Genomic DNA, 23,265 nt, shown 5'->3' with positions numbered 1-23,265 from the left:
TTTTTTAAAGAAGTCTCTTCTGCTCACCAAGCCTGCATTTATTTGATCCAAAGTACAGCAAAAAAGCAGTTTTTAAATATATTTACTATTTAAAATAGTTTATTATAAAATATTTTAAAATGTAATTTATTCCTGTGATTTCAAAGCTGAATTTTTAGCATCATTACTCCTGTCACATGATCCTTCAGGAATCATTCTAATAATTTAATTTGCTACTCAAAAAGCATTTATTATTATTATTATTATTATTAAACTGAAAATAGTAGATATTTTTTTTAGTTTTCTTTGATGAATAGAAAGTTCATAAGAACAGCATTTATCTGAAATTATCTCTTGTATCTTTATCATATGTTTTAAACATTCATAATAATAATAATAATAATAATAATAACAAGAAATATTTCTTATACAGCAAATCAGCATATTAGAATGATTTCTGAAGGAGCATGTGACACTGAAGACTGGAGTAATGATGCTGAAAATTCAGCTTTGATCACAGGAATAAATAGAAAGCAGTTATTTTAAATAGTAAAAATATTTCACAATATTTCTGCTTAATTTGCTGTATTTTGGATCAAATAAATGCAGGCTTGGTGAGCAGAAAAGACTTCTTTAAAAAACATGAATTGCACGGTTCAATTTAAGTCTTCAGAAGAGAAATGAAGACCTTTATATGATAAACAGATTTAATTCAAACTTTTATTCACATATAAACAATAAAAAAAACATATGAAACTTGTCAAATATAGTAAACATGCATGCTTAAAGAGAACATCCCTCATCATCTTCATTTGCGTTATAAAGATGAACAAAAGGGTTTAGAGCGTAGACAATCTTAATTTTTGGGTGAATGATCCCTTTATGAGATGCCTCCAAATGTCCATGAAAAGTTTAAAATGTATTCAAAATATGCTTGGACTGCAATGGCAGTGCAATGAAAGACAAAATCAAAAGCAGATTTTGAATCCAAGGCCTGTTTTGTTGAGACACATAAAAGCAGCCGTTCAGATTTCGTGAGAAGTAGACCAAATCAACATTGTCATAAAACGCAAGTATTTGAGGACATCACAATGCATCGCTCTCCAGCTATGTTTCCAATGAAACATATTGTGTGGCAAAGTGTCTCTTTCAAGAGAATCCCTTCATGGATAAAACACTGTTACAAACTTATATATCAAAATAAGTGAAGTTCTAGATTTCCCTATTACATAAACAAATGGCAGGATGCCTCGGGTCTCCCATAAGACACAGTGACTCCAAATGTGCTTACAGGCATTAATGACCTGTGCAAAACTCTCTATGCACTGAGGTCATGACATGAACATACGACAGCCGCTTTACTCTCTCAGCCTTGATAATGTCGCCTGTCTTGACAAGATGAGCTGTAACGCTAAGATATAGCTTAAAATTTCTCACGCCATAACCAGTTTTGAGTTCTTGATACCCTGATTAAGACACCCTTTAGGACTCCTTTGCTGACCTCTTAGTGCATCAGTAGGGGGAATGACTCCAAATCTGCTTAAGAGACTTAAAGCTGATGACTCATATAATGCATCCTGTGCATTCAGAGCTTTCCATGCTCAGCTCCACAACCACAATGGGCTGAACATAAATTACAGAAACCCTAGTAACCACACGTATTTTAAAGGAAATTCTGTTGTCCAATGCTCACATTTATGTCTTTCTACCAGTATGAATTACTTTATTTGGTAGAACATAAAATTAGGTATCTTGTAGAATATTTACAATACTCTCTTCCATTCTACAGGAGTGTAAAAAGAATCTAATATGACTAAAAATAGACACATTAATAATAATAATAATAATAAATAATGAAAAAAGGGTTCGGGCCTATGATTTTTTGAGCTCCACCGAACAATATTAAAGTTAGTAAACTACTTTACAATTTCTGTTCCGTTAATGACGCAAAGACAAATGTGACCCTGGACCACAAAACCAATCATAAGTTTTTTTTATTTATTTATTTTTTATTAAGATTTATACATCATCTAAATAAATAAGCTTTCCATTGATGTATGGTTTGTTAGGATAGGACAATATTTGGCCGATATGCAACTATTTAAAAAACCTAAAATCTGAGGGGGCAATAAATAAATAAATAAATAAATAAATAAATGTAATAATAATAATAATAATAATAATAATAATAAAATCTAAATATTGAGAAAATTGCCTTTAAAGTTGTCCAAATGAAGTTATTAGCAATGCATATTACTTATCAAAAAATAAGTTGATATAGTTACAGTAGGCATTTTACAATATATCTTCATGGAACATGATCTTTACTTAATATCCTAATGATTTTTGGCATAAAGAAAAATCAATAATTTATTTTATAATTTATAATTTGACTATTGCTACAAATATACCCGTGCTACTTAAGACACAAATATGTGACCCTGGAGCACAAAACCAGTCTTAAGTCGCTGGGGTATATTTGTAGCAACAGCCAAAAATACATTGTATGGGTCAAAATTATTGTTTTTTCTTTTATGCCACAAATCATGAGGAAATTAAGTAGAGATCATGTTCCATCAAGATATTTTGTAAAATTCCTACTGTAAATATATCAAAACTTAATTCTGAATTTGTAATATGCATTATTAAGAACTTCATTTGGACACTTTAAAGGCGATTTTCTAAGTATTTTGATTTTTTTCACCCTCAGATTCCAGATTTTCAAATAGTTGTATCTCGGTCAAATATTATCCTTAGATAAATTGACCCTTATGACTGTTTGTTTGGCTTACAAAAGACAGAAGAAACCAGACAGTTTGGCAGCATGACAAACCTGCTGTCGACAGCTGCATACATGCAGGCTCAGGGCAAGATTTTCAATGAAAAAATGATTTCAATTTTACCATGTGCTTTTTATTATAGACTTGTAGTACACATTCAGGAGTTATTTTGTTTACCTGAATGAGAGTATTTGTCACTTTTAGAGCTTCATCTTTCCAGCCTCAATCTACTTTCACCATGTGGAACAGAGCAGCTTTGACATTCTGCTAAACTTCTCCAGATGAAAGCAAGTCATACAGATCTGTAACACCACGAGGGTGAGCAAATGCTCACCAAATGTTCATTTTGCGGTTAAATTTTAAAGCAAACCTCCCTGTGCTGAGGCAGCACCCCTCACTCCATGCAGTCAGCAAATATTTAGATGACGCATGACTGAGAGCAGTGACGCCAGAGGCTCATTCATAAGGCATCATCATGTATTTATTTATTTTTTGACCATAGAGCATAAAAGCATCACCAGCGCAAACATTTCATTCGCTGTTTGAAAGCATAAAGTCACCATAAAGTCGCTTACCCTCCGCCACAGTCTCCTCCACGGTCACTTGATATCGTCCAATGGAGAAAACGCGTCCGATAAACGCACCGGACCCCGCGCTGCCTCCCGCACCGGCTCCAGACGCGGGCCCGGAGCTCACCATCTCCCGTCGGGCATCGAAGAACTTCTTCATTGTCCAACCGGCAACACTTTAACAATCATTAAATCATGAAAAACCGCCAGGCTCTCGCTTGCGTGTCGTTTTCCAGCTCCAGCAGAGCTTGACAGCCGGTGGGATGCACGAAATACAGAAACGCGCGGTATATCTCTCAATATATTAACGTTACAGTCCAGATAAAGACTCCGAGGTTCACTCGAGCTCAGCGGACCTTCATCACAACACCAGCCCAGGCTGCGTTAAACTAAACCAAGTGTTACAGATCCAAAACAACTGGTGTATCAGAGCAGAAGGATGAGTCACCATTGACATATCTTCATACTTATAACAGCAGCATATCATAAAAGATCTGACGGGTGCCAGCGCGCTCCTGCCAGCAGGGAAGCAGCTTTATCCAGGAATCCTCTTTTTTTTTGTGCACTTGCTATTCCGCAACGATTATCGGCAGCACAGCACACAGGAGTCGCTCTTTCCTCTCCGCTCGCTCATTCAATCATCACAGCTGATCCTCAGGAAAAGACGCTTGCCCGAAAACCCGGAAGTGCAACGTATACACAGGCAAACAGCCGGTTCGACGGGGTTTTCCTTAAGAACAGTGAGTGAGGGTGTTTGCTCATTGACGGCCGACCAGGTTAAGTTAGGAAAACAGCCACACACCGGTTGAGAACAAAAATAAAGCGCGCGTTAGGGTGGACTCGGTCGCGTAAAGTCAGAGACGCTCTGGTAGTTGTAGTTCAACGGTACACGGTGACGTCACTGTGTTGACGCGTACGTGCGTTTCCGATAACATCCGCGAGGGGGCTTGATAATTTGACACAAAAGTATTGTTGTAAATTCAAATCTTTTAATTAATTAATAATTTTAACATACAACAAATTCGAAATATAATGACTTAATTGTCTTAAACTTATCAGAAATGCATATAAAATAAAAAAATATATATATTGTATGCATTTAATTGCCAGAACGAGACGATGTGTGTGACATTTCTGCCCCCTACAGGAAAATATATTTATCTACAATACAAAAATTAGAATAATGTAGAATTATTATAATTATACAAATTAGTGTAGAAAGTGTTTTCATTCTGAAATTCTGAGTAAATGTCACAGTTACAACGAAAAAACAGTTTACACACTGAATTAAACATTAAATTCTGAAATTTCTTCATTTTAATTAATTGTCTGGTACACGTGCTTATTCTGTTTGTTCTATGTGGTAACACGTTCACTGTCAAATTACATGCACCAAATATTTAACAGCAAAGGTTTTTAGCCTTAAAAACACTTATCACTTGCGACTCAGTCAGCTGTGGGCTCTTTCTAAACATACTCATGACAACAACGCCCGGCACATCTTATCCCACCCTCCTTTACTGTTCCACATAAAGATAAAACTAGTTCTGAGAAAAGCTCTAGCATCATTTGTTTGCAGATGCCAGCTGGTTTGATGTTTTATCTAATGCAAGCAATGACATTCTTGCATTTCTCAGTACTACAAATGTTTATAGTTGTTCTCTGTGCATTACATTTTACCTTACCTTATCTTCTGACTCACCCAAGCACTCTTGTATGAATACTAAAGAATTATGGTTACACTTTATTTTTAAGGTCTCCTTGTTACAGTGCAATTATACAATCAGGTTCTGAGTAATATTATGTATTTATTATAAGTATGGGTTTGGTTTAGGTTGCATGTAATTATGCATAATTACAAGGACAATGTTTAAAAAAGAAAAAAAATAAATACCAGAATTATTGATATAACTCCATTTGTTAATTAAGCAATAAAAAAAGTAATGAGCAGTGAAGGGACACAGCCTTTTAATAGCATTTGGAGTGAAAAATTTACACTTAGTTATTAAAATCATCTTGTTTTCTCTTCACCAGCAGCACAAGAAAACCTAAAACATGCAATCTCTTTAATCAGGAATTAACAAATCTATTATTTTTTGATGAAGATTAATTTAATACAGTAAAAATGCCATTGTCAAAAAAAAAAAAAAAAAAACACAACTCAAACATGCTAACCATTAAAAAAAAATTATACATTTTTATATATATATATATTTTGATAGATATATATAGATATATATATCTCCCCTTCCAAAAAACTGCACTTTGATAGGAAAATGTGTCTCAGCTCCAAGTTCTTTCCATCTGCCTTTAAAAAAAAAAAGAAAAAGAAAAAGAAAAAAAGAAACTATACTAGTTGTTATGGCCCAGCACAAAAAAAAAAAAAAAAAAAAACAACAACCTTCAACCCTCTCCATCCATTTGTAATAGTTAAAGCACTCAACTTTATGTTTCCTCTGTAAAAGAAAAAAGAGAGAAAGTTTTTACTAGGAATGCTTGAACGATAAAAACATACAGCCAATATTTTTGTATCATACTATTTTAATGGAATGCACGCTTGCTTTAAAAAACCCGACGTACAAGGTGAGGGGGGTTTAAACGGTTCAACTACTGAAGAATAACTTACAAACAGCACGAATGGATGTGATTAAGGTGGACAACTATGTACAAAAATTAAATACAATGCTACAGCACATTAAGAGAATTACAAATGTTCATAAAAGGCAAATATTAACATGTGGCAAGATGGAACTCCACTAAGTCCCTATGATCAGTAACGTCTCCAGTCTCACAGAAGCTTCTGACGTTCATCTCAATACTGAATCTAATGATATTAACTATGAAGGACACCAAATGTACCACGGTATGAATATTATATGGTCTCTTTCATCACGGGGGTCATAAAATAATCAAATGTGGCTTGTTTTCCATCACTATTAATTATACAAATGACAACTCCCCCCAGCGTTTTTATATGATATTCCCATGTTTGTAAAGAATCAGGTAATAGTTCACCCAAAATTCATTTTCACACTCATTTAGTTGATGTCTCTTTCTATTAGTGAAACAAAAAAGGAGATTATATACATGCTGCTGTTTTCATATAAAATTGAGGTAAGGAAAAGAGCAGCATGGACATTCTGCTAAACATCTTCTTTTGTTTTCCACAGAAACATGACATGAAGGTGAGTAAATGATTTCAAAAATGTGAATTTTTCAAGTGAACTATATATTTTCAATCTATACCGGGACCACTGAACAAAAAAAATGAGTCAAATCTCATACTTAGTTGTCCAAATATATTAAAATTTGCCAGTGTAGAAGCTCTCGACAGCATTTCTCAAAGGCCCAAACCCCAAACGCTTAAAGGCAGCATTACAATTTCAATGTCGATCAAAGGTTCCAACAGACTTGGCTTTTCCTTACTCAGAAAAAGACAGAAAGCAAAAAAAAAAAAAGATAAAGAAAACCTCAACCCCCCTTTACGCACCATTCTTCATCAATAAGTTTAATTTCAGGAAGGGGAATTTTAACTAGCAAAGGTTTTCCCTGTGTCTTCCTTGCCTCTGTAAGTCCTCTTCCCATGTGTGAAGGGCAGGTATCTATACTTGATCATGTGCTGTGGAAGAAAACACAAACAATGTCAAAGAACTTTACTTTTAGTGCTATTTTTAGGTAACTCAGCATCATGAACTAGAAATATCTCGAACTTGCGAACCTTGATCTGCCGTTTCATGGTGATGCAGAACAGCATGATGAAATACATTACGAGGATGGGCCAGAACACTGGCACGTTGAAGGCGTCGAAGAATGTGCAAATCATAGCGATGACGATGCCCTTCGTCGCTGAATGCCTGAACATCAACCAAAAACAACACACATAAATCGATGCACTCAGAAGGAACATACAACACATTTATTTACATAATATAAACATCAAGGAATCAGAAAAAAATAAGTACAGAAATCCTTTGAAGTCTTTGAATTTCATCTGGTAAGTTCTCCTGTTTGGCTGATTAGTGTTGGATTTTTAAGGGCTGCATGTTAACGGTTAAATGCTTAATCTTGATTATTTTATTAATAATAATAACAATAATAATGAGACTCTCAACCTGAACGTTTTGCAATCACAACCATGAAAGCACAGATGCTTGATTCCAGTGCAAAAAAACACAAATGCTAAATGAAAAAGAAATGCTTTCATAACTTGATCATTTCAAACTATTATGTCAAATAAATATTAGGTTTACTGTGTCAACATTGTGCATGTGTTAATATCAGCTGTATATTGTCACCCTGCTCTTTATAAAAACAAATATATATTCAGTTAACCAGTAGTTATTTATTTATATCTTCCCACATAATGTGTTTTTCATTGATTTTTTTTCTGGACATTAAAACCTTCTGGTTTTAATGGATGAATTAAATTTTAATAATAAGAAAGATGTCTAACTAACTCAGTTCATAAAACACCAACAACTTAATAACTTAATTAATTAAAATTCAAACAATAATAGTGCCCCGTCTTATTTTTCATAAATGTTGCGTTTTATGATTGAACACAAATTGTGATCAAAACAGAGGTAATCAAATGAATGCAAAAAAACCTTTAACAATTAATCTTTTAAAATGTACTGAAATTAAATTTGAATAATTCCTTTTATTTATTTTTTTGGCCAAAAATAATAATAAAAAAAAAAAAACAGCTTAAAGGAACAAAAACGTGATATTGTGCGATATTTCTTAAAAAAAAAAAAAAAAAAAAAAAAAAAAAAAAAACTATATGTTTATTATTGTTATTATTAATTTGAATAGTTCATTCTACTGTACAACAGTATATATTTGTGTCAAAATTTACTTTGCGTAGAATAAACTACGCTGTTTATTCACATAAAGGCATGCAGATCATGCAGACATCAGCCCTATTTTTACTCTTCCAAATTTTTCCAAATTCTGTTATATTCCAGATTATACAGTAAATTAAATTTTTAATCACAGAATTCTGTGGTTCTGTCTATGTTTTCCACATAGTAAAAATCACAGCATTTTAGAGATGTAACGATATCAAAATTTCACGATACGATAATATATGAAGTCCACAATATGATACTTATTGTAATATTTAAAGAATAAAAAAAAAAAGACAAATGACGAATTGGAAAAATTGAAAATTTTGTACGTTTTAAAGTTAAATTATTCTATCTAATGCGTTCTAAGAGCGTTCTTAACTAAGAAACTTAAGTCAGGAAAAGGGGACTCAACCCTCTTTTTAGTTGTGATATAATGTCTCAGTCTAAATTACATTCGCACTGGTGTTTTAGAAAGCCAAACAAATTAGAATATAACAACAACAATAGTAAACAACTGCACTGCAAAATAAATGAAAATGAATATTTCGTAGGTATTTTTGCTTTACACTACAGCAGGGAATAAGAGAGATATTTTGAATTTGGTCTGCAGTAGCGTTATGCATTTAAACCTCTAGCTGTCAGCAATTCATACTGCAGTTTTAAGCTTTTATTTTGACAAAAACGGCAGTACAGCTTTTATTTTGAAGGAAGTGAAAACAGGCTTACAAAAACACATCTCACTACAAATCTAGTGAAATGCTTTGATCGTGAAAATGAAGCCTAACTGGTGGCCGCTGTGTTCCCAAATGCGCCATTTTTTTTTGAAAAATAAAAATGTGTATATTTTTTAAGCGCACATGGGATGTGTGTTTACGACACTATGAATCACAAGTTCATTGTCTGTGTACTCCGGCTCAAAGAGGTAGAGAATGGCGAAAAATCTTATTTTCTCTTACAACTACGTTCAGCGTGACCTTTCGACGTGATTCAATAGTACGCACTACGTAGCGTCGTGGACGCACAGCCCAGACCTAGTGCTACACAAGCTTTTCTACTTAAAGTATACAAATTTTTATTTTTGGAGAAAAAAAAAAATGACCGATTGTTTCGTTAGATAAGACCCTTCTTCCTTAGAGCCTTTAAAGCTGCATTTAAACTACATTTTGGAAGTTCAATATCGGGGCACCAATGCAGTTCATTACATGGAGAAAAATCCTAAAATGTTTTCCTCAAAAACCAGAATTTCTTTACAACTAAAGACAGAAAGACATGAACATCTTGGATGACAATGGGGTAAGTAATTATTTGTAAATTTAAGCCATTATGCGCTTTCAGTTTTAGTTTGTCTGTGGGATACTGGGCCAAAGAATAATGGCCCAAAACACAACTTTAAAGATCTTTTATGTTAGAAATAGCCCAGAAGACCTATTGTTTCATATTGTCATGTGAGCACGATAATATCGAGACCGTTTTGCTATCATGATATCGATAATATCGTTACATCCCCACAGCATTTGTGATCTGCTTGTCACTGGATCAAATCAATCAACTCATTCTTTAAAGAAAAGTGAACTCATCAAGCGATTTCATGGGATCTTAAAGGGACAGTTCACCTAAAAGTGAATATTTTGTCATTTATTCAGCCTCATGTCCTTCTAAACCTGTATGAATTTCTTTCTTCTTTCAAACACAAGGATATTTTTGAAGAATGTTAGTAAGCAAACTACTGGTTACCAACATTGCATTTATGTTCAAAGGCAGAAAGAAACTCATATAGGTTTAAAACAACTCAAGGTTGAGTAAATGACGACCAAATTTTCATTTTTGGGTGACCTAACCCCTTTAAAACCCATAATGTGTTAACTTACCAGAATTTGAATTCTGGCAACCTCCTGATGAACGGCCGGAACTCTTCATTCTGTTTTGTTGGTAGTGCTGGACCCTCATCTAGTGAACAGACAACAATTAGGGAAAAATCCCCTCCAGAAAGCAAAGTGTCAGTGATGACAGTACGTAATCCTGCTCCTACCGGGATCATCAAGCAATGAGGGATCCACTTTTGGTGAGAGGAAAGCAATGAAGAGGTTTAGGTGGTAGATCCCAAGAGCATATGTGACTATGTACCACCCCTAATAAAAACAGAAATGTTTCGTTACGTTTGCTTCGCTTTTTTCAATTACAAATGCATGTGTTAAACAACAAGAACATTCTCATCAATCTACAACCATAATAACAGTATACATGTTTGCAAAAATGAATCAGATAAAATAGATGCAAATATTCCTAAACAGACACAAGAATATTATTTCTAAAGCACAGTGTTTTACCTGTAGTATATATACTCTGATCATATATATGGCCGTAAGAATAAGAGTGGCCGCCCATCGGACTGCGGAGAATGGCGTTGACTTGTCCAACCATGACTGATAAATCTGTATTTCAAAGAGAAATTGTAGTTCTCAAATTGCTGGTCTTGAAATCACTTGAATAGTCATTTCCAAGAGCCTCACCTGCCCGAGCCGTTTAAAGAAGTTTCCGATCGCTGATGGTTTCCCATGGATGGATTCACCGGCACTGTCTCCTTCTGGCATTCTGTCTGTGAATTTAGAGGAACATGTTGAGTGTACAGTGAAAACAGGTATATTTTTACATGCTGTGTTTATATTTACTGTTAAATCACAATGAAAAGCACTGCTACCCATCTACAGTGAAATAACACAATGTAAATCTCATCATTACGCTCATTGTTTCCACAAATTTATATTCAAAACTGCATGCAAATCATAGCATCCATGAATATAGAAATACCTTCAAGTCCTGCTGTCTCTTAAGCATGTTTTTCTGTATATAATAACTGTTCTTATAACTTATAATGGTGTTGAACAGCTACACCATCCTAATTTATGCTTCTAAAAGTGTTTTACGCTCAAACCGTGAGGAGTTATAACTGACACTTTCATTTCTATGTTGTAGAAAAATTAGGCTATTTGGAGCTTTAATTTAAATGTTTTAAACGTTGAAAAATTAGCTCTTATTTGTTTTGTTTTTTTATTATTATTTGGATTTATCAATTGTTCGTAGCTAAGACAGTGTTTTGAAGCAAATCCTTGTTGAAAATCCTAAAGGAAATTGTAAATCCTTTATACATTTTTATAATCCTACAAACAATTTCTATACCAATCTATACAATATTTCGCTACAAATAATAATAAGAAGAAGAAGAAGAAGAAGAAGAAGAAGAAGAAGAAGAAGAAGAAGAAGAAGAAGAAGAATATGATTCTACAGATAATCTACTTTTTTAATTTTACCATACTATCTCACAGATCAGCTTTACATCACCAATTCTTTATTTTTGATCATTTCTACATATAACTGAATAAAAACAGTCACAACGGGACCCACAAGAATTTAAAATTGAATTATTTTCTTTAAATGCCCTACAAAAGCATTTGTTCAATCTGTAATCACACTTATCCCACTTGGGAACAATTTTCTATGAATTATAAGATCAACTTTTCTTTTGTCATGTTGGAAGCACAGAAAAAGAAGACCAAAAAATAGAAAACTGTAGAGTTGTTTCAAGAAATGACAACAGAAATCGTGTACACATTCCTGAAGGTTTTTTTTTTCTTTGGATCAGCTGATTTGCTCTGTACTGTCAATGAATGACATTTCACAGGCGGGGTTGTGGGTGGTGTTAAATCCCGTTTTGGGTTTAAAATTCAAACATTTGTTGTCTATCTATCTTCATGCGGATCTTTGATTTTTTCCCATTTTTTTTGTCAACGATAAATACGACTGACTTAGTAGTGCGGTTAAAAGAATTTATTTCCTGGTCGTAAAACAAGGGGAAACCTCCGTGTGATAACCTATACATGTAATCTGAGCCAAAGTCCAAAAAACGAACACGTCAATGAACAAGAGGTTATTCGAGTATAATAATCATAATAAATAAATAATAAATAATAAATAAATAAATCAATAAAACGGCGCATAAACGGAATGATGAACCGGCTTGATATTTCTGCAAAAGCCTGAAGCCTCAAAGCAGCTCATCAGCCTCATTCCCTCACTGCTAAAATTACATAATCTAAAGCATCAACATACACTATAAATACGTCAACTAAATGTATAGTGATTTCAGGGCAGAACCTGCCATTCCTGGTTCAGATACGTGTCTATTTCCTGACGTTTACTCTAAACAGGACAGTGCATGCAAATGAACACTAGCTTTAGTTCCGGTACAAATCTATTCTCAGGTCTGTTCTCATTAGTGAACTGGCGCAAGAGACACTTACCTCAACGTTTATTTCATAAACTCGCTAATAATGTAACCAACTAACTAGAAGGCTAATAGTCAGACCCTCGTAAGCTAATTTGCTATTTAGCATCGGTGGTTAGCCGCAGCTGAGTGATTCCTTTAAGGCACAAAGCATGCTGGTTACTGTAGTTTTTAGAACAGGTCATCTGCGTTGACACCGCTATGTATAAACTACACTTCCCATAGTCCTACACGAAACAATTTGCCGCAAGCGGAAACACACGGATTGTAGTTTTTATACGTGAATGTGTAATCCAAAGTACTTCGGGGAGAAACTACAAAGACCAGTAGACACGCACAAAAGTGGACAACTCACTTCCGGGGAAATCCGAACGCAGGCGTTTGAGGGGTAAACTTTGCTAGCACTACCTTTTACTGCATCTTGTAAAAATTTTGATTTTATGATCATCATGCCACTGGAGGACAGTAAAATTAGACGAACGGTTAACATTGTCGAGGAGTCGTAACGCCTGTGAGAGGTTCAAAATAGGAGTGAGATGAGAGGAAATGTGTTTGTCTTACCCGGTTGTGCCGCTGTGTCACTCTCGGCTGCCGATCCGCGCGTCGCGCTGCTGCTCTGTGAACACGTCAGTGCTTCTGTAACCGCAGCCGCATCAGACCACACCAGCCGAGCGCGGACTACATCGTTCCCTGTGCAGGACCTCCGAACTCAACTCCATTAGTTCTGTTCACACAAATCCATATGTAGATGGAGAAATGTAGACGAGTTTGTTTCTTGATCAGAACAGATTTGGAGAAATGTAGCATTACATCTCTTGCTCACCAATAAATCCTCTGCAGTAAATGGGTGCCGCCAGAATGGGAGTCCATAAAGCTGATAAAAGCATCACAATAATGCTCAAGTAATCCACACCAAACAGCTGTTTTTATAAGCTTGGACTTTCGTTTTGACGGCACCCATTCATTTTCAATTTATTATTTAGAAAAATTAGCACTCTATTTTTATTCTGTTTTTTTTTTTTTTTTTTTTTTTTTTTTAATTGTAATAACACGACCCTCTAAAACGAGCACTGTTCTATTTCTATTTCATCTACTTGTTTTCTTTTAATTTATTATTTTTAAAAACTAGCATTCGCTATTCTATTCTTATTCTATCTACTTGTTTTGTTATTTAAAAACGAGCACTCTCGATTCTATTTCTATTCTGTCTGTTTTCTTTTTATTTATTATAAAAAAACTTTCTATTCTATTTCTTTCCTTTTTATTTATAATAAAAAACTTTAACCTCTAACACTAGCACTTTCTATTCTATTTCTATTCTGTCTTTTATTTTTATTTATTATAAAAAAAACTTGACCATTTAACACAAACACTCTATTCTATTTTTATTTTTTCTACTTGTTTTATTATTAAAAACTATTTGTTTTCTTTTTAACACTATCAACCTCTATTCTATTTCTGTTCTTTCTGTTTTTTTTAATATATAAAAACTTGACCCTCTAAAACTAACGCTTTCTATTCAATTTGTATTCTATTTACTTGTTTTCTTTTATTAAAAAACTTTACCCTCTAATGCGAGAACTCTCTCTTCTATTTCTATTCTGTTTTCTTTTTATTTATTATAGAAAACTTTACCCTGTAACACAAACACTCTCTATTCTATTTCTATTCTACTTGTTTTCTTTTATTTATTAGTAAAAAAAACTCTATATTCTATTTCTATTGTTTGTTTTCTTTTTATTATAGAAAACTTTAACCTCTAACACACTTTCTATTCTATTTCTATTCTATCTGTTTGCATGCTTTTATTATTTAAAAAATTGTATTCTATTTCTATTCAATCTACTTATTCTCTGTTTATTTATTATAAAAAAAAAATTACCCTCTAACACATTCTCTGTTCTTTTTCTGTTTTACATACTTGTTTTCTTTTTATTTCTTTTTCTTATTTGTAAGGTGCTTTGGATTTAACTGTAACAAAGGTCATAGTTGTGGAAAGAAGAATGCGGGAACCAACAGATGCTAAATTTTTAATTTTAATAACAAAATAAACAGTAAAAGAAGTAGGCGGCAGCCTCTTTTGGATGACTGCCATATAAACATAACAAAAATATCCCAGGCCTGGTCCTTTCTCACTCTTCACTGTCATCACTCCTCCTTTTATACTTCCAGAGCACCTCTGTGCACAGGTGTCGCTCATTATTATTTACTTCAGTGGCCTCACTTCGCTCCCACAGCTCTCAGCCCCACCCCACTCATTACAATAGCTAAATGTAAATTTAATGTCAATGTGATGTTAAAGGGGTCATCGGATGCTAAGTTCACTTTTTCATGTTGTTTGAACATTAATGTGTGTTGGCAGTGTATGTACAAATCTACCCTGTAATGATAAAAATCCATGCAGTGGTTTTTAATTAATCTGTAAAAATAATATCCCCTTTTTCAAATCGAGCCGTTCTCAGATGCCTGTCGTTGTGGCGTCACACCAACAGAGGCCGCTCCCACAATAGTTGATTGACATGAGCGTTTTACCTCAGATCAGCTGTAACAGTCCAACCTCTTTGTTTTGATGCCGGAGCAGGGATGTAAGTTAGACAAGAATATCTCTGATTGAGTGATTGAGGTGTTGTGTTGCTGGATGTAATAATGAACATAGTGGTCGTCATTTACTTCCGACATCTGAGCCGCTGAAGATGCAGTGGATTACATTTGTTTGTGAAGGGAATGCGCCTCCCGATCTACATAAATGCGTCTATGTTTGTGCGAGTCATTCATGATCCAGCTTCACTTACAACAGAAGTGAGTATAAGGGGTTTTTTTATGAATCTCTGCAATCACCTTTCCTAATAACGTGCTAGTTAGCAAGTTTCGCAGCTAAACGCGCTAAATGTGCTAAATGTGGCTAAAGTAAACAGGCTCGTCACTCCACAGAGAGAAGAGAGGGGCGGGGCGAGCAGAGCTCATTAACATTTAAAGCAGCCTCGACCAGAATGGGATGATTTTTGCAGAGCTGATTTTGACAAGGTAAAAAGGGTGTTGTTTTACACAACCATTGAGAATTTTTAACCAAAGTATATTATAGACTTTTCATTAAGACCCTAAAGCAGGGGTGCCCAACCCTGTTCCTGGAGATCGACTTTCCTGCAGAGTTTAGTTCCAAACATGCCTGTCTGTAATTATCCAGTGCTCCTTCAGATCCTAATTAGTTGGTTCATGTGTGTTTGGTCAGGATTGGAGCTGAATTCTGCAGGAAAGTCGATCTCCAGGGTTGAGCACCCCTGCCCTAAAGAATTATATCAACTTATATCAACTGGAAAATGGGCATCCAATGACCCCTTTAAGAATAAATGGCAACAGAGAGATATTGTCATTCATAAAGGTTAGTTCTAGAATGTGTCCTGTAATTCTAACCAATTTAATTTAATAACTAAACTACATGTTCCTAATTATATAAGAATTTTTAGAAACTGTTAAAAGGTAGAAACGTGAACAAAATTCATTCTATCCAGATCCGTCATTACTGTTTACTGCACTTAACCAACCAGTTTGTGATACAAAAAAGAGCACTAACTTCATATTTTAACTGTAATTCTTCATTCAGATCAGATTCATTCAAGTCAATATATGTGACTTGTTATGTGACAAGTGAGTCTTGATTTTGTTTTGGGGGTGTACTAGAACATGCTTTCATGCTTGGTGGTTCGAAAAACGCATTATTTTTAACATAATTTACATTACAATACTTTTCTCCCAGCCTGGCACAATTAACCTGATTAATTTCGGTTCCGCCTTCCGAAAAACGAAATGTGTTGTGATTGATTAGCTGTCCCACAAATATCTTTGGAGTGGACTTTGAGATTTGTAACTGTAGATCTTTTTATGCCCAAAGATACACACCACATACTGACTAAAGTTCAAAAATTTCAATGTTAAAATTTAAAATTTCATGTTCCGAACGACTGAAATCCAACAGAGATGAAATGACAGATTCTCATTCTCAAACATCCTCACCGTTATTGTTCTTGCATTAAAACATCCTCATGTTGCACACTTTAGTATTTATTTGAAAAAGAAATCACTTTACATCATTCAAACATGGCGATATAAAAAAGAAACAGTGTTACAGCTCTTTAATGAAAACACAAGATAATAACTCTTAAAACCATTTCTAAAATCTGTAGTTGTCAAAATGACACAGCATGACATAATACTGACTGATATTAACTGTGAATATAACATTGTTTACAATTTCCTAAAGCCATAAAGTGCTTTGATCTATTTGATGGTATTTCACCATCACGGCCAATTTAAAAACAGCGGGACCAACTTTAAAATGTGCTGTTCGTATCACATGAACAACAAGGAATAATATGGGTAACACTAGATATTTACAAATCAGTTTGCTTGTTAAATAATGGTGACAAATGTACCTCTGACTACATACAATACACCAAATCATTAATGTTCAAAATGGCCGATAGTTCAGTTTTATACACAAACTTTATGGGTGTAAGAAATATAAATACATTCCTTATATTCCACAAAAGACAATGTTCCTGGATGACGGCTCTGTGTGAAACACTTTTCTGCTTTCCTCTCTTATTATTATTATGTTTTATTATTTTTAAGACACTAGCAGTAGGTTCTGATGAGTTCACATCATAATAATTGTGTGGGTCTGCTGAACAAAAGTAACTTCAAACTTTGTCATCTTCTCAGTAGCACTATAAAAAGTGATATTAAATGAAGCTTATATATAGTACATACACCATTTTGTTCTTTTGTGTTGCAGAGGTGAATCTCACAAAATTATATCCAAGTCTTTTTTCAGATCCAAAATAAAAAAATAAACAAAACAATATTTTGATTAAAGACATTCTAGATTGTCATGAAAATAATGGTACAATGCAATAATCATGCAATTTTGGGATGAAATATCGCCTGGATGCTTTTTGCAAGATTCACCCTAATACCTTGTTTGAGCCATAATTTTACTATTTGATAAAAACATCATAAAATTAGAGGCAATTAAAACAATAAACTAACAAGACAGTGATTACATGTGAGGAAAAACAGACATTATAGCACAGCATGATAAATAAAACCTTGTCCTGCAAGGCTGATAACAAAGCTTTAAAAGTCTGACAACCTTTATAATGATCCAGTGTCTCCCTGTCAACAACATAATACTTAACAGATCATTCATAAAATTTACAAAAAAAAAAAAAAACAAGTTGCATGGTAAAGCACCACTTAAAAAATGTGTCTTGTTTTTCACTTTTATGGTGTTGTCTTCAAAGTCATTGTAAAACTTTGATGAAACATGAACAAATTATAGGTATAATCTATGGGCATTACTTCACACATAATTCAATATCATACACAATTGCACAGTTATTATTTACACCAAGCCGAAATAAATAAGGCAATGTTTTGAAATCATACACTGCTTTTAACCGTTCATAACTACGTCCTAATAATATCATTTATTTTAGCTAATGGATCATTTTTTTGTGTGATGTAATATTAGCATAAGGCCACAAATGACAATCAGATAAAATGATTCATTTGAACCCTGCTCTTAATCAAGGGGAATTGTTTGCACAAACATTTTAACTCCTCAAATCACTTGTTGTCAAATATGGAAGTGCTACTATATGGAAAATACCAACTGTCCATTCCAGTTTAAAAAAAACGTTACGGACGATGCACGGAAAGCGATGGATGCACCGTCCTTCTCAGTGAACGTCACCTTCTGCGAACTCCTCTTTAATGGAGTGCTTGTGTATCCTGCAGTCGGGCATGTCAAAGCCAAAGTCAGCCCACTCCTCCGCTCCCGTGGGCGCGCCGCGGTTGGGGATGGTGATGGTGTGGCGCACTCTGAAGTGCACGGCCTCCATGACGCGCTGCCGCTGCAGCTCTCCTCCGGGGCCGATGGCCATGGTGGCCATGTTGCTGCTGGAGCGAATGAGCTGCTGGCCGTAATCGTGGCCCTGTTTCATGTCCTGCAGGCCCCTCCAGATCGCCAGCCGGAACTGCTCAGGGATCTTCAGCGCACCAAGGTCCTGAGAAACATGAGATTAACTTTTAGTGAATGCCATACTACTATTTCATTTTAGATAAAATGGGCCTTTGTGAATCATTTCATACTAGGATAGCAATACCACAGATTTCTACAGATGTAATTACCTACTTTGAATGAATAGTTTTATATTTCAAGTTAATCACATTTAAGTGCTGAATTTGTGGTGAAAAACTACAACAACAAAAACTAACAAAATTAAAAAAAAATAAAAAATCACCAATCACACTATATATATATATATATATATATGTGTATGTATATGTATATATATATATATATATGTGTGTGTGTGTGTTTTGTTTTACAATAAACTTAAAATATATCATTTCTAGTCATGTTGTATGCAATGTTTCATGGGACTGTAGTTCATTTTCTTCACTAAAACTATTCTTGAACCTTTGTCTTTTTTTATTTCAAATACTTTTTTATTTTCACATTTGGATTTTTGCTTCAAATAAAAAGTTTGTAATGTTTTATCCCCCCTTGTAACTACTTGGTTTAGATCACAGCCAGTACTGGGTAGATTACATAAAAATTGTAGTACATTACTGATTACAAATTACATGACGAAAATTGTAGTTAGTGACATAATCTGGATTACACATATTAGGTACTGTAGTTTGACTGTTTTTAATTACTTAAAAAAAAGTTAAAAGTATCTTATGAATAATGTACTACCATTATGTGAATAATGTGTAATCATGTAATCCAGGAAACTTTAAACTATTTATGAGCATTTTTAAATACAATAATACAGCAGTTATGGGGGTTCAAGCATTTTAAGGCCTTTAAGCAATTACAGACATTTTAATTTGATTTTACTGAAAACGGCTGAAAAACCACAAATAAAATCACTAGAAGTATGATTTAATGATTTATCATGTTTGACCAATAGGTGGCGCTGCTCCCAAATTGATTTAGTGTGTTTAACTAGGGGTGATGATGACACACACATAGTTTAGTGCCAGTATGCCAAAGAATTGCAAAAAAAAAAAAAACAGCCTTAGATCCATTTAGTCATTTTTCATATCTCATGACCACTAGGTGGCACTGTGCCGAAACTCTGCAGGTAGCCTCAAAGCAGGATTGACATAACTAACAAACATGTTTGGTCTGAACATGATAAAGCATTGAGGAAATAGCCTCATGTACACTTGGCGAGATCTTCGTCAAATTCATTTGTGCATTATTTGAGAACGATTGGGTCTATCATAAAGCTTTTGATAACTTTTTGTTAGAACCATCTGAGTAGATTTATTACAAAATGTTGAATATTTAGCAAATGGTTTGATTGACAGCGGTGGCTGTAGAGGCAAAGTTGTGAGAAGATCTAACATGAATATTGTGTGTATGTGTGAAAAATTATGTGATTTAACACACGATAATGCCACTGATCAGCCTCCGTTAACCTTGTCTAATAGATGCTCAAATTTGATTGGCTGATGGTAGCCATGTTTTCAAAGATACACCAATGCCTTCATAGATACTGGTGGCACATTGCACAACGACGCTGCATGCCAAATTTCAAGTCAATCAGATTAATGGGTGCGTAGTTACAGCCATTTTCAAGTTTTTTTTTTCTGTTATAGCGCCACCAAGTGGTCAAACTCCCCAATTTTTCTAATTTGAATTGAGCTCATTCATATGTGTTCCAAGTTTGATGAAAATATCTCGTTCCATTTAAGAGTTATAGCAGATTTAGTGCCAGTTGCCCCACCTACTTTGAACATTTTTGCATCTTGTTCTGGGGTGCGTTGCCCGTACAACAACATAACTCGCAGATTAACCTCCACAGTACAATGTATTGTTGTGGAAACAAACTAGCTAGTCACACATCTCCGTCGTTTGAACCACATTAGTTCAGTAATGTAGGGCTGTTGTTAATGACGTCACATGCTGTGATGGAGTAACTTCTGCTATTTAACTGATTAGAGATCTCTAAAATGCAGCTATATTGAATATTGCACATAATGACTTATTTACTATTTTTTTTGTTCCCTGTCATTTCACTTTATTGGTTTTAATTCATCGCAGGTTCCCTCTTACATCATACTCCGGGTTTTCTTAGGCGTTTATGCACATGTGCACTATTCAAAAAACGACGCTTATAGACGTTTTTCCCGAACGTGGAAGTAACGCCTGACTCTTAACCGGAAAGATGCTTTGCATTTCTGGTCTCTAGTGTTTCTAGTCAAATTAGTGTATATTCCGAGCTGATAATCTAATGTTAAACCTATTAAAATGTTTTATAAAGCACATGGCTCCATAGCGCCATCACTTTGCAACATCGCAATGACCGTCATTTGTCAGTGCCTCACTCCTCAAAGTTTAATGAGTGTGTAGATGACACAAAGATGTTGACATTAGCTACATTAAAAACAGATGGGTGCTATTTGAATGGGTTCCTATGTAGATTGGAAGAGAAGCGCATCCAATCTAAGGTTAGAATTCGAAATGGTGCCGCTCATCCTTTACTCAGGAAAAAGGTCTATAGAGGACGTGCAAACATACATAGATTAAAATGCATTTACATTTAGATAGAATGGAGGATATAGTATTGCATGTTAGCTTGCTTATTGTGCCAAAGAGCATAATTTATTGATCCCATATGTCTCACCAACAGGTCGGGAGCTGTAGTTCCAACTACTGTTTGAACTATGGTTTCAGGAAACAGAATCGTTGAACGATGTTGGTAACGACAGAACTCGCGACCATAGTTGGCTAACGATGCTTCTGGGAGACGCACCCCTGACCGACAGTGGATCTTCAACTGGGTTTTGACAACTTTTGCTAATCAGACTCCAGACAACTTTTCTGCACTGGTTTGGTTCCAACTGGGCGAAGACCTAGGCCTAGTTCACAAAAATTCTACATGCCGCCAAAACTTTGCGCTTAAACCTCTACTAATCTAATTAGAAAGTACTTAATTTTTAGAATCTGATTACATAATTCAGATTACATGTAATCAGTTAATCCCCAGCACTCTTAATATCTTCTAACTATCTCGATGGGAAAATGAATGGAAAACAGGATAAAACACAAGTCATCCAAGAATGAAAAGCGTGTATTGACTGAACTGTTGGTTTACCTCCATAGAAAGAGTCTGAAGGTGGTAGACACTCTGGAGTCCCTGTGACGTGAAGTAGTCGATACAGTTTTGGCAGCCCAGGCTGGTTAAGAAACTGTTCAGAGAGAAAAGGAATCCCACTAAGACCAAGCGGCTGCGTCCTGTGAATTACATATTCACCCATGGAGAACATAACAAGCAAAGCACCATGGCATGTGCTTCTGCACATGGATTATTATCAAGAACTGATGGTATGATCATGTGAGTGTATTGATTCAAATACAGCATTTGTATTGTAATCATAATTATGATTAAATCAGTGATGATACAAATACCAGTTTAAAAAATGGTGAAATGTTGGGCTAGAAGTGAATGCAATATACACTACCATTCAAATGTTTGGTAAGATTTCTAAGTTTTTTTTTTTTTTGGTCTCTCTCTCTCTCTCTCTCTGTCTCTCTCTCTATATATATATATTTATGTAATTTATTCCTTTGATGCAAAGCTGGATTACATGATCCATCAGAAATCATTCTTATTTCAAATATTTCTTATTTTCAATGATTGTCCTGTTTAATATTTTTGTGGAAACCATGACCATTTGCATCTTTGCTGAATATATTACTTTTTTTTTAATATACAGTAGTCAACATTTCAAGTGAATCAAAACATTTTATCAAAGTTGTCCTAAAACCAAAACAATAGCCGTTCTGGCCTTAGGACAACTTTGATAAACATTTTTGATCCACTTCAAATGTTGACTAATATAGTTTAAACTTTCTAAACAAAATTGTTTTACTGACTCCAAACTTTTGAACAGTAGTGTAGTTAAATGAAATGCTGCATGCAAATGTTTGTGTATTTTTTTTTTTTTTTCAGAATTTGCATATAATTTAATTTTATAAATAAAAATGCACTCAAAACATGCAGTTACATTAAAGATGCGTACCAAGTTTTTCATTGTATTGATCTTTTTATTATAAATATTTCACCAATAAAAATTATTCTCTTAATACAATCAAAACAGGAAATGTAGTAAATATATAAAGCCGACAGAGTTGTTTTAAAGGTAGAGCAACTGAGACAAACAAAACTACAAGAAAGTGAGGAAAGTATGTGTAATCTCTGCATTTTAAGTCATTTTAAAAAAACACAGATTCAGAAACATACGGTTGCTTTGTCATAATTATAGGCGCTGCCTTTCAATTTCACCCTGATACATTAAGCATTAAATGTAGATGGAACATTGATATTCAAATTGATATCAAGTTTGTGACAATGGAGTCTGTAAAACATTGCAATGTGCATGGAAAATGACACATTTAGTTGAAAAATAAATATCACTCAAGGTGCCAATATGTAAGACTTATGACTGACAAAGTAGCACAGATGACAATGTGATTAACTGGGTAATGTAAACAAATAACTGGGTGAGGGTAAATCTCAAAAGACCTGTCAAGAACATGTTGTACAGGGTCATATTTCAATACAAAAAAGCTTATATTTTGCTAAAAAGAAAGTAAATACTGTATTTTTAGCACCATTAAGACTTTTTTTAGTTTTTATATCAATTTTGATGGCCTTCATTATATTAGCATTTTTATATAACACATTATAATTCTCATAACTGTAATAAAAAAAAAAGACATGTTA

At 34.4% G+C, this 23,265-nt stretch overlaps 3 protein-coding genes across 14 annotated transcripts in view; all 3 read right to left on the bottom strand.

The window, feature by feature from the left end:
• The window catches only part of aak1a (AP2 associated kinase 1a), a 62,690-nt gene extending 58,471 nt beyond the window's left edge, over nucleotides 1-4,219 (bottom strand). For all 10 annotated transcript variants that reach the window (XM_051116467.1, XM_051116470.1, XM_051116472.1 and 7 more), the window contains exon 1: nucleotides 3,335-4,219. In XM_051116467.1, coding sequence (XP_050972424.1) covers nucleotides 3,335-3,488 — 154 coding nt within the window. In that variant the 5' untranslated portion in view covers nucleotides 3,489-4,219. The remainder of the gene's footprint in view (nucleotides 1-3,334) is intronic.
• A 1,060-nt stretch (nucleotides 4,220-5,279) lies between these two features.
• Nucleotides 5,280-13,166, bottom strand: rer1 (retention in endoplasmic reticulum sorting receptor 1). Of its 3 annotated transcripts, none has more exons than XM_051116479.1 (8): nucleotides 13,022-13,166; nucleotides 10,689-10,774; nucleotides 10,506-10,610; nucleotides 10,208-10,307; nucleotides 10,047-10,125; nucleotides 7,047-7,182; nucleotides 6,819-6,947; nucleotides 5,280-5,784 (listed from the first exon to the last, which is right to left on the bottom strand). In XM_051116479.1, the coding sequence occupies exons 2-7, from the start codon at nucleotides 10,767-10,769 to the stop codon at nucleotides 6,858-6,860; spliced, it is 591 nt and encodes a 196-aa protein (XP_050972436.1). In that variant the 5' UTR covers nucleotides 10,770-10,774; nucleotides 13,022-13,166; the 3' UTR covers nucleotides 5,280-5,784; nucleotides 6,819-6,857. The 3 variants fall into 3 exon arrangements, with proteins under 3 accessions (XP_050972436.1, XP_050972438.1, XP_050972437.1); XM_051116481.1 differs by having other exon boundaries at nucleotides 6,893-6,947; XM_051116480.1 differs by lacking the exon at nucleotides 13,022-13,166 and adding an exon at nucleotides 12,477-12,616.
• A 3,374-nt stretch (nucleotides 13,167-16,540) lies between these two features.
• Nucleotides 16,541-23,265, bottom strand: part of tp73 (tumor protein p73) — a 42,023-nt gene continuing 35,298 nt past the window's right edge. Inside the window, exons 13-14 of the mRNA XM_051116478.1 lie at nucleotides 21,634-21,727; nucleotides 16,541-18,525 (exon numbers count right to left, since the gene is read on the bottom strand). Of these exons, the coding sequence (XP_050972435.1) occupies nucleotides 18,199-18,525; nucleotides 21,634-21,727 (421 nt within the window). The 3' untranslated portion in view covers nucleotides 16,541-18,198. The remainder of the gene's footprint in view (nucleotides 18,526-21,633; nucleotides 21,728-23,265) is intronic.

This window comes from Labeo rohita, chromosome 8, assembly GCF_022985175.1.
Source record: "Labeo rohita strain BAU-BD-2019 chromosome 8, IGBB_LRoh.1.0, whole genome shotgun sequence".
NCBI lineage: Eukaryota > Metazoa > Chordata > Actinopteri > Cypriniformes > Cyprinidae > Labeo > Labeo rohita.
Note: the sequence above shows the minus strand (reverse complement) of the source record. Positions and strands in the feature narration are given on the sequence as shown.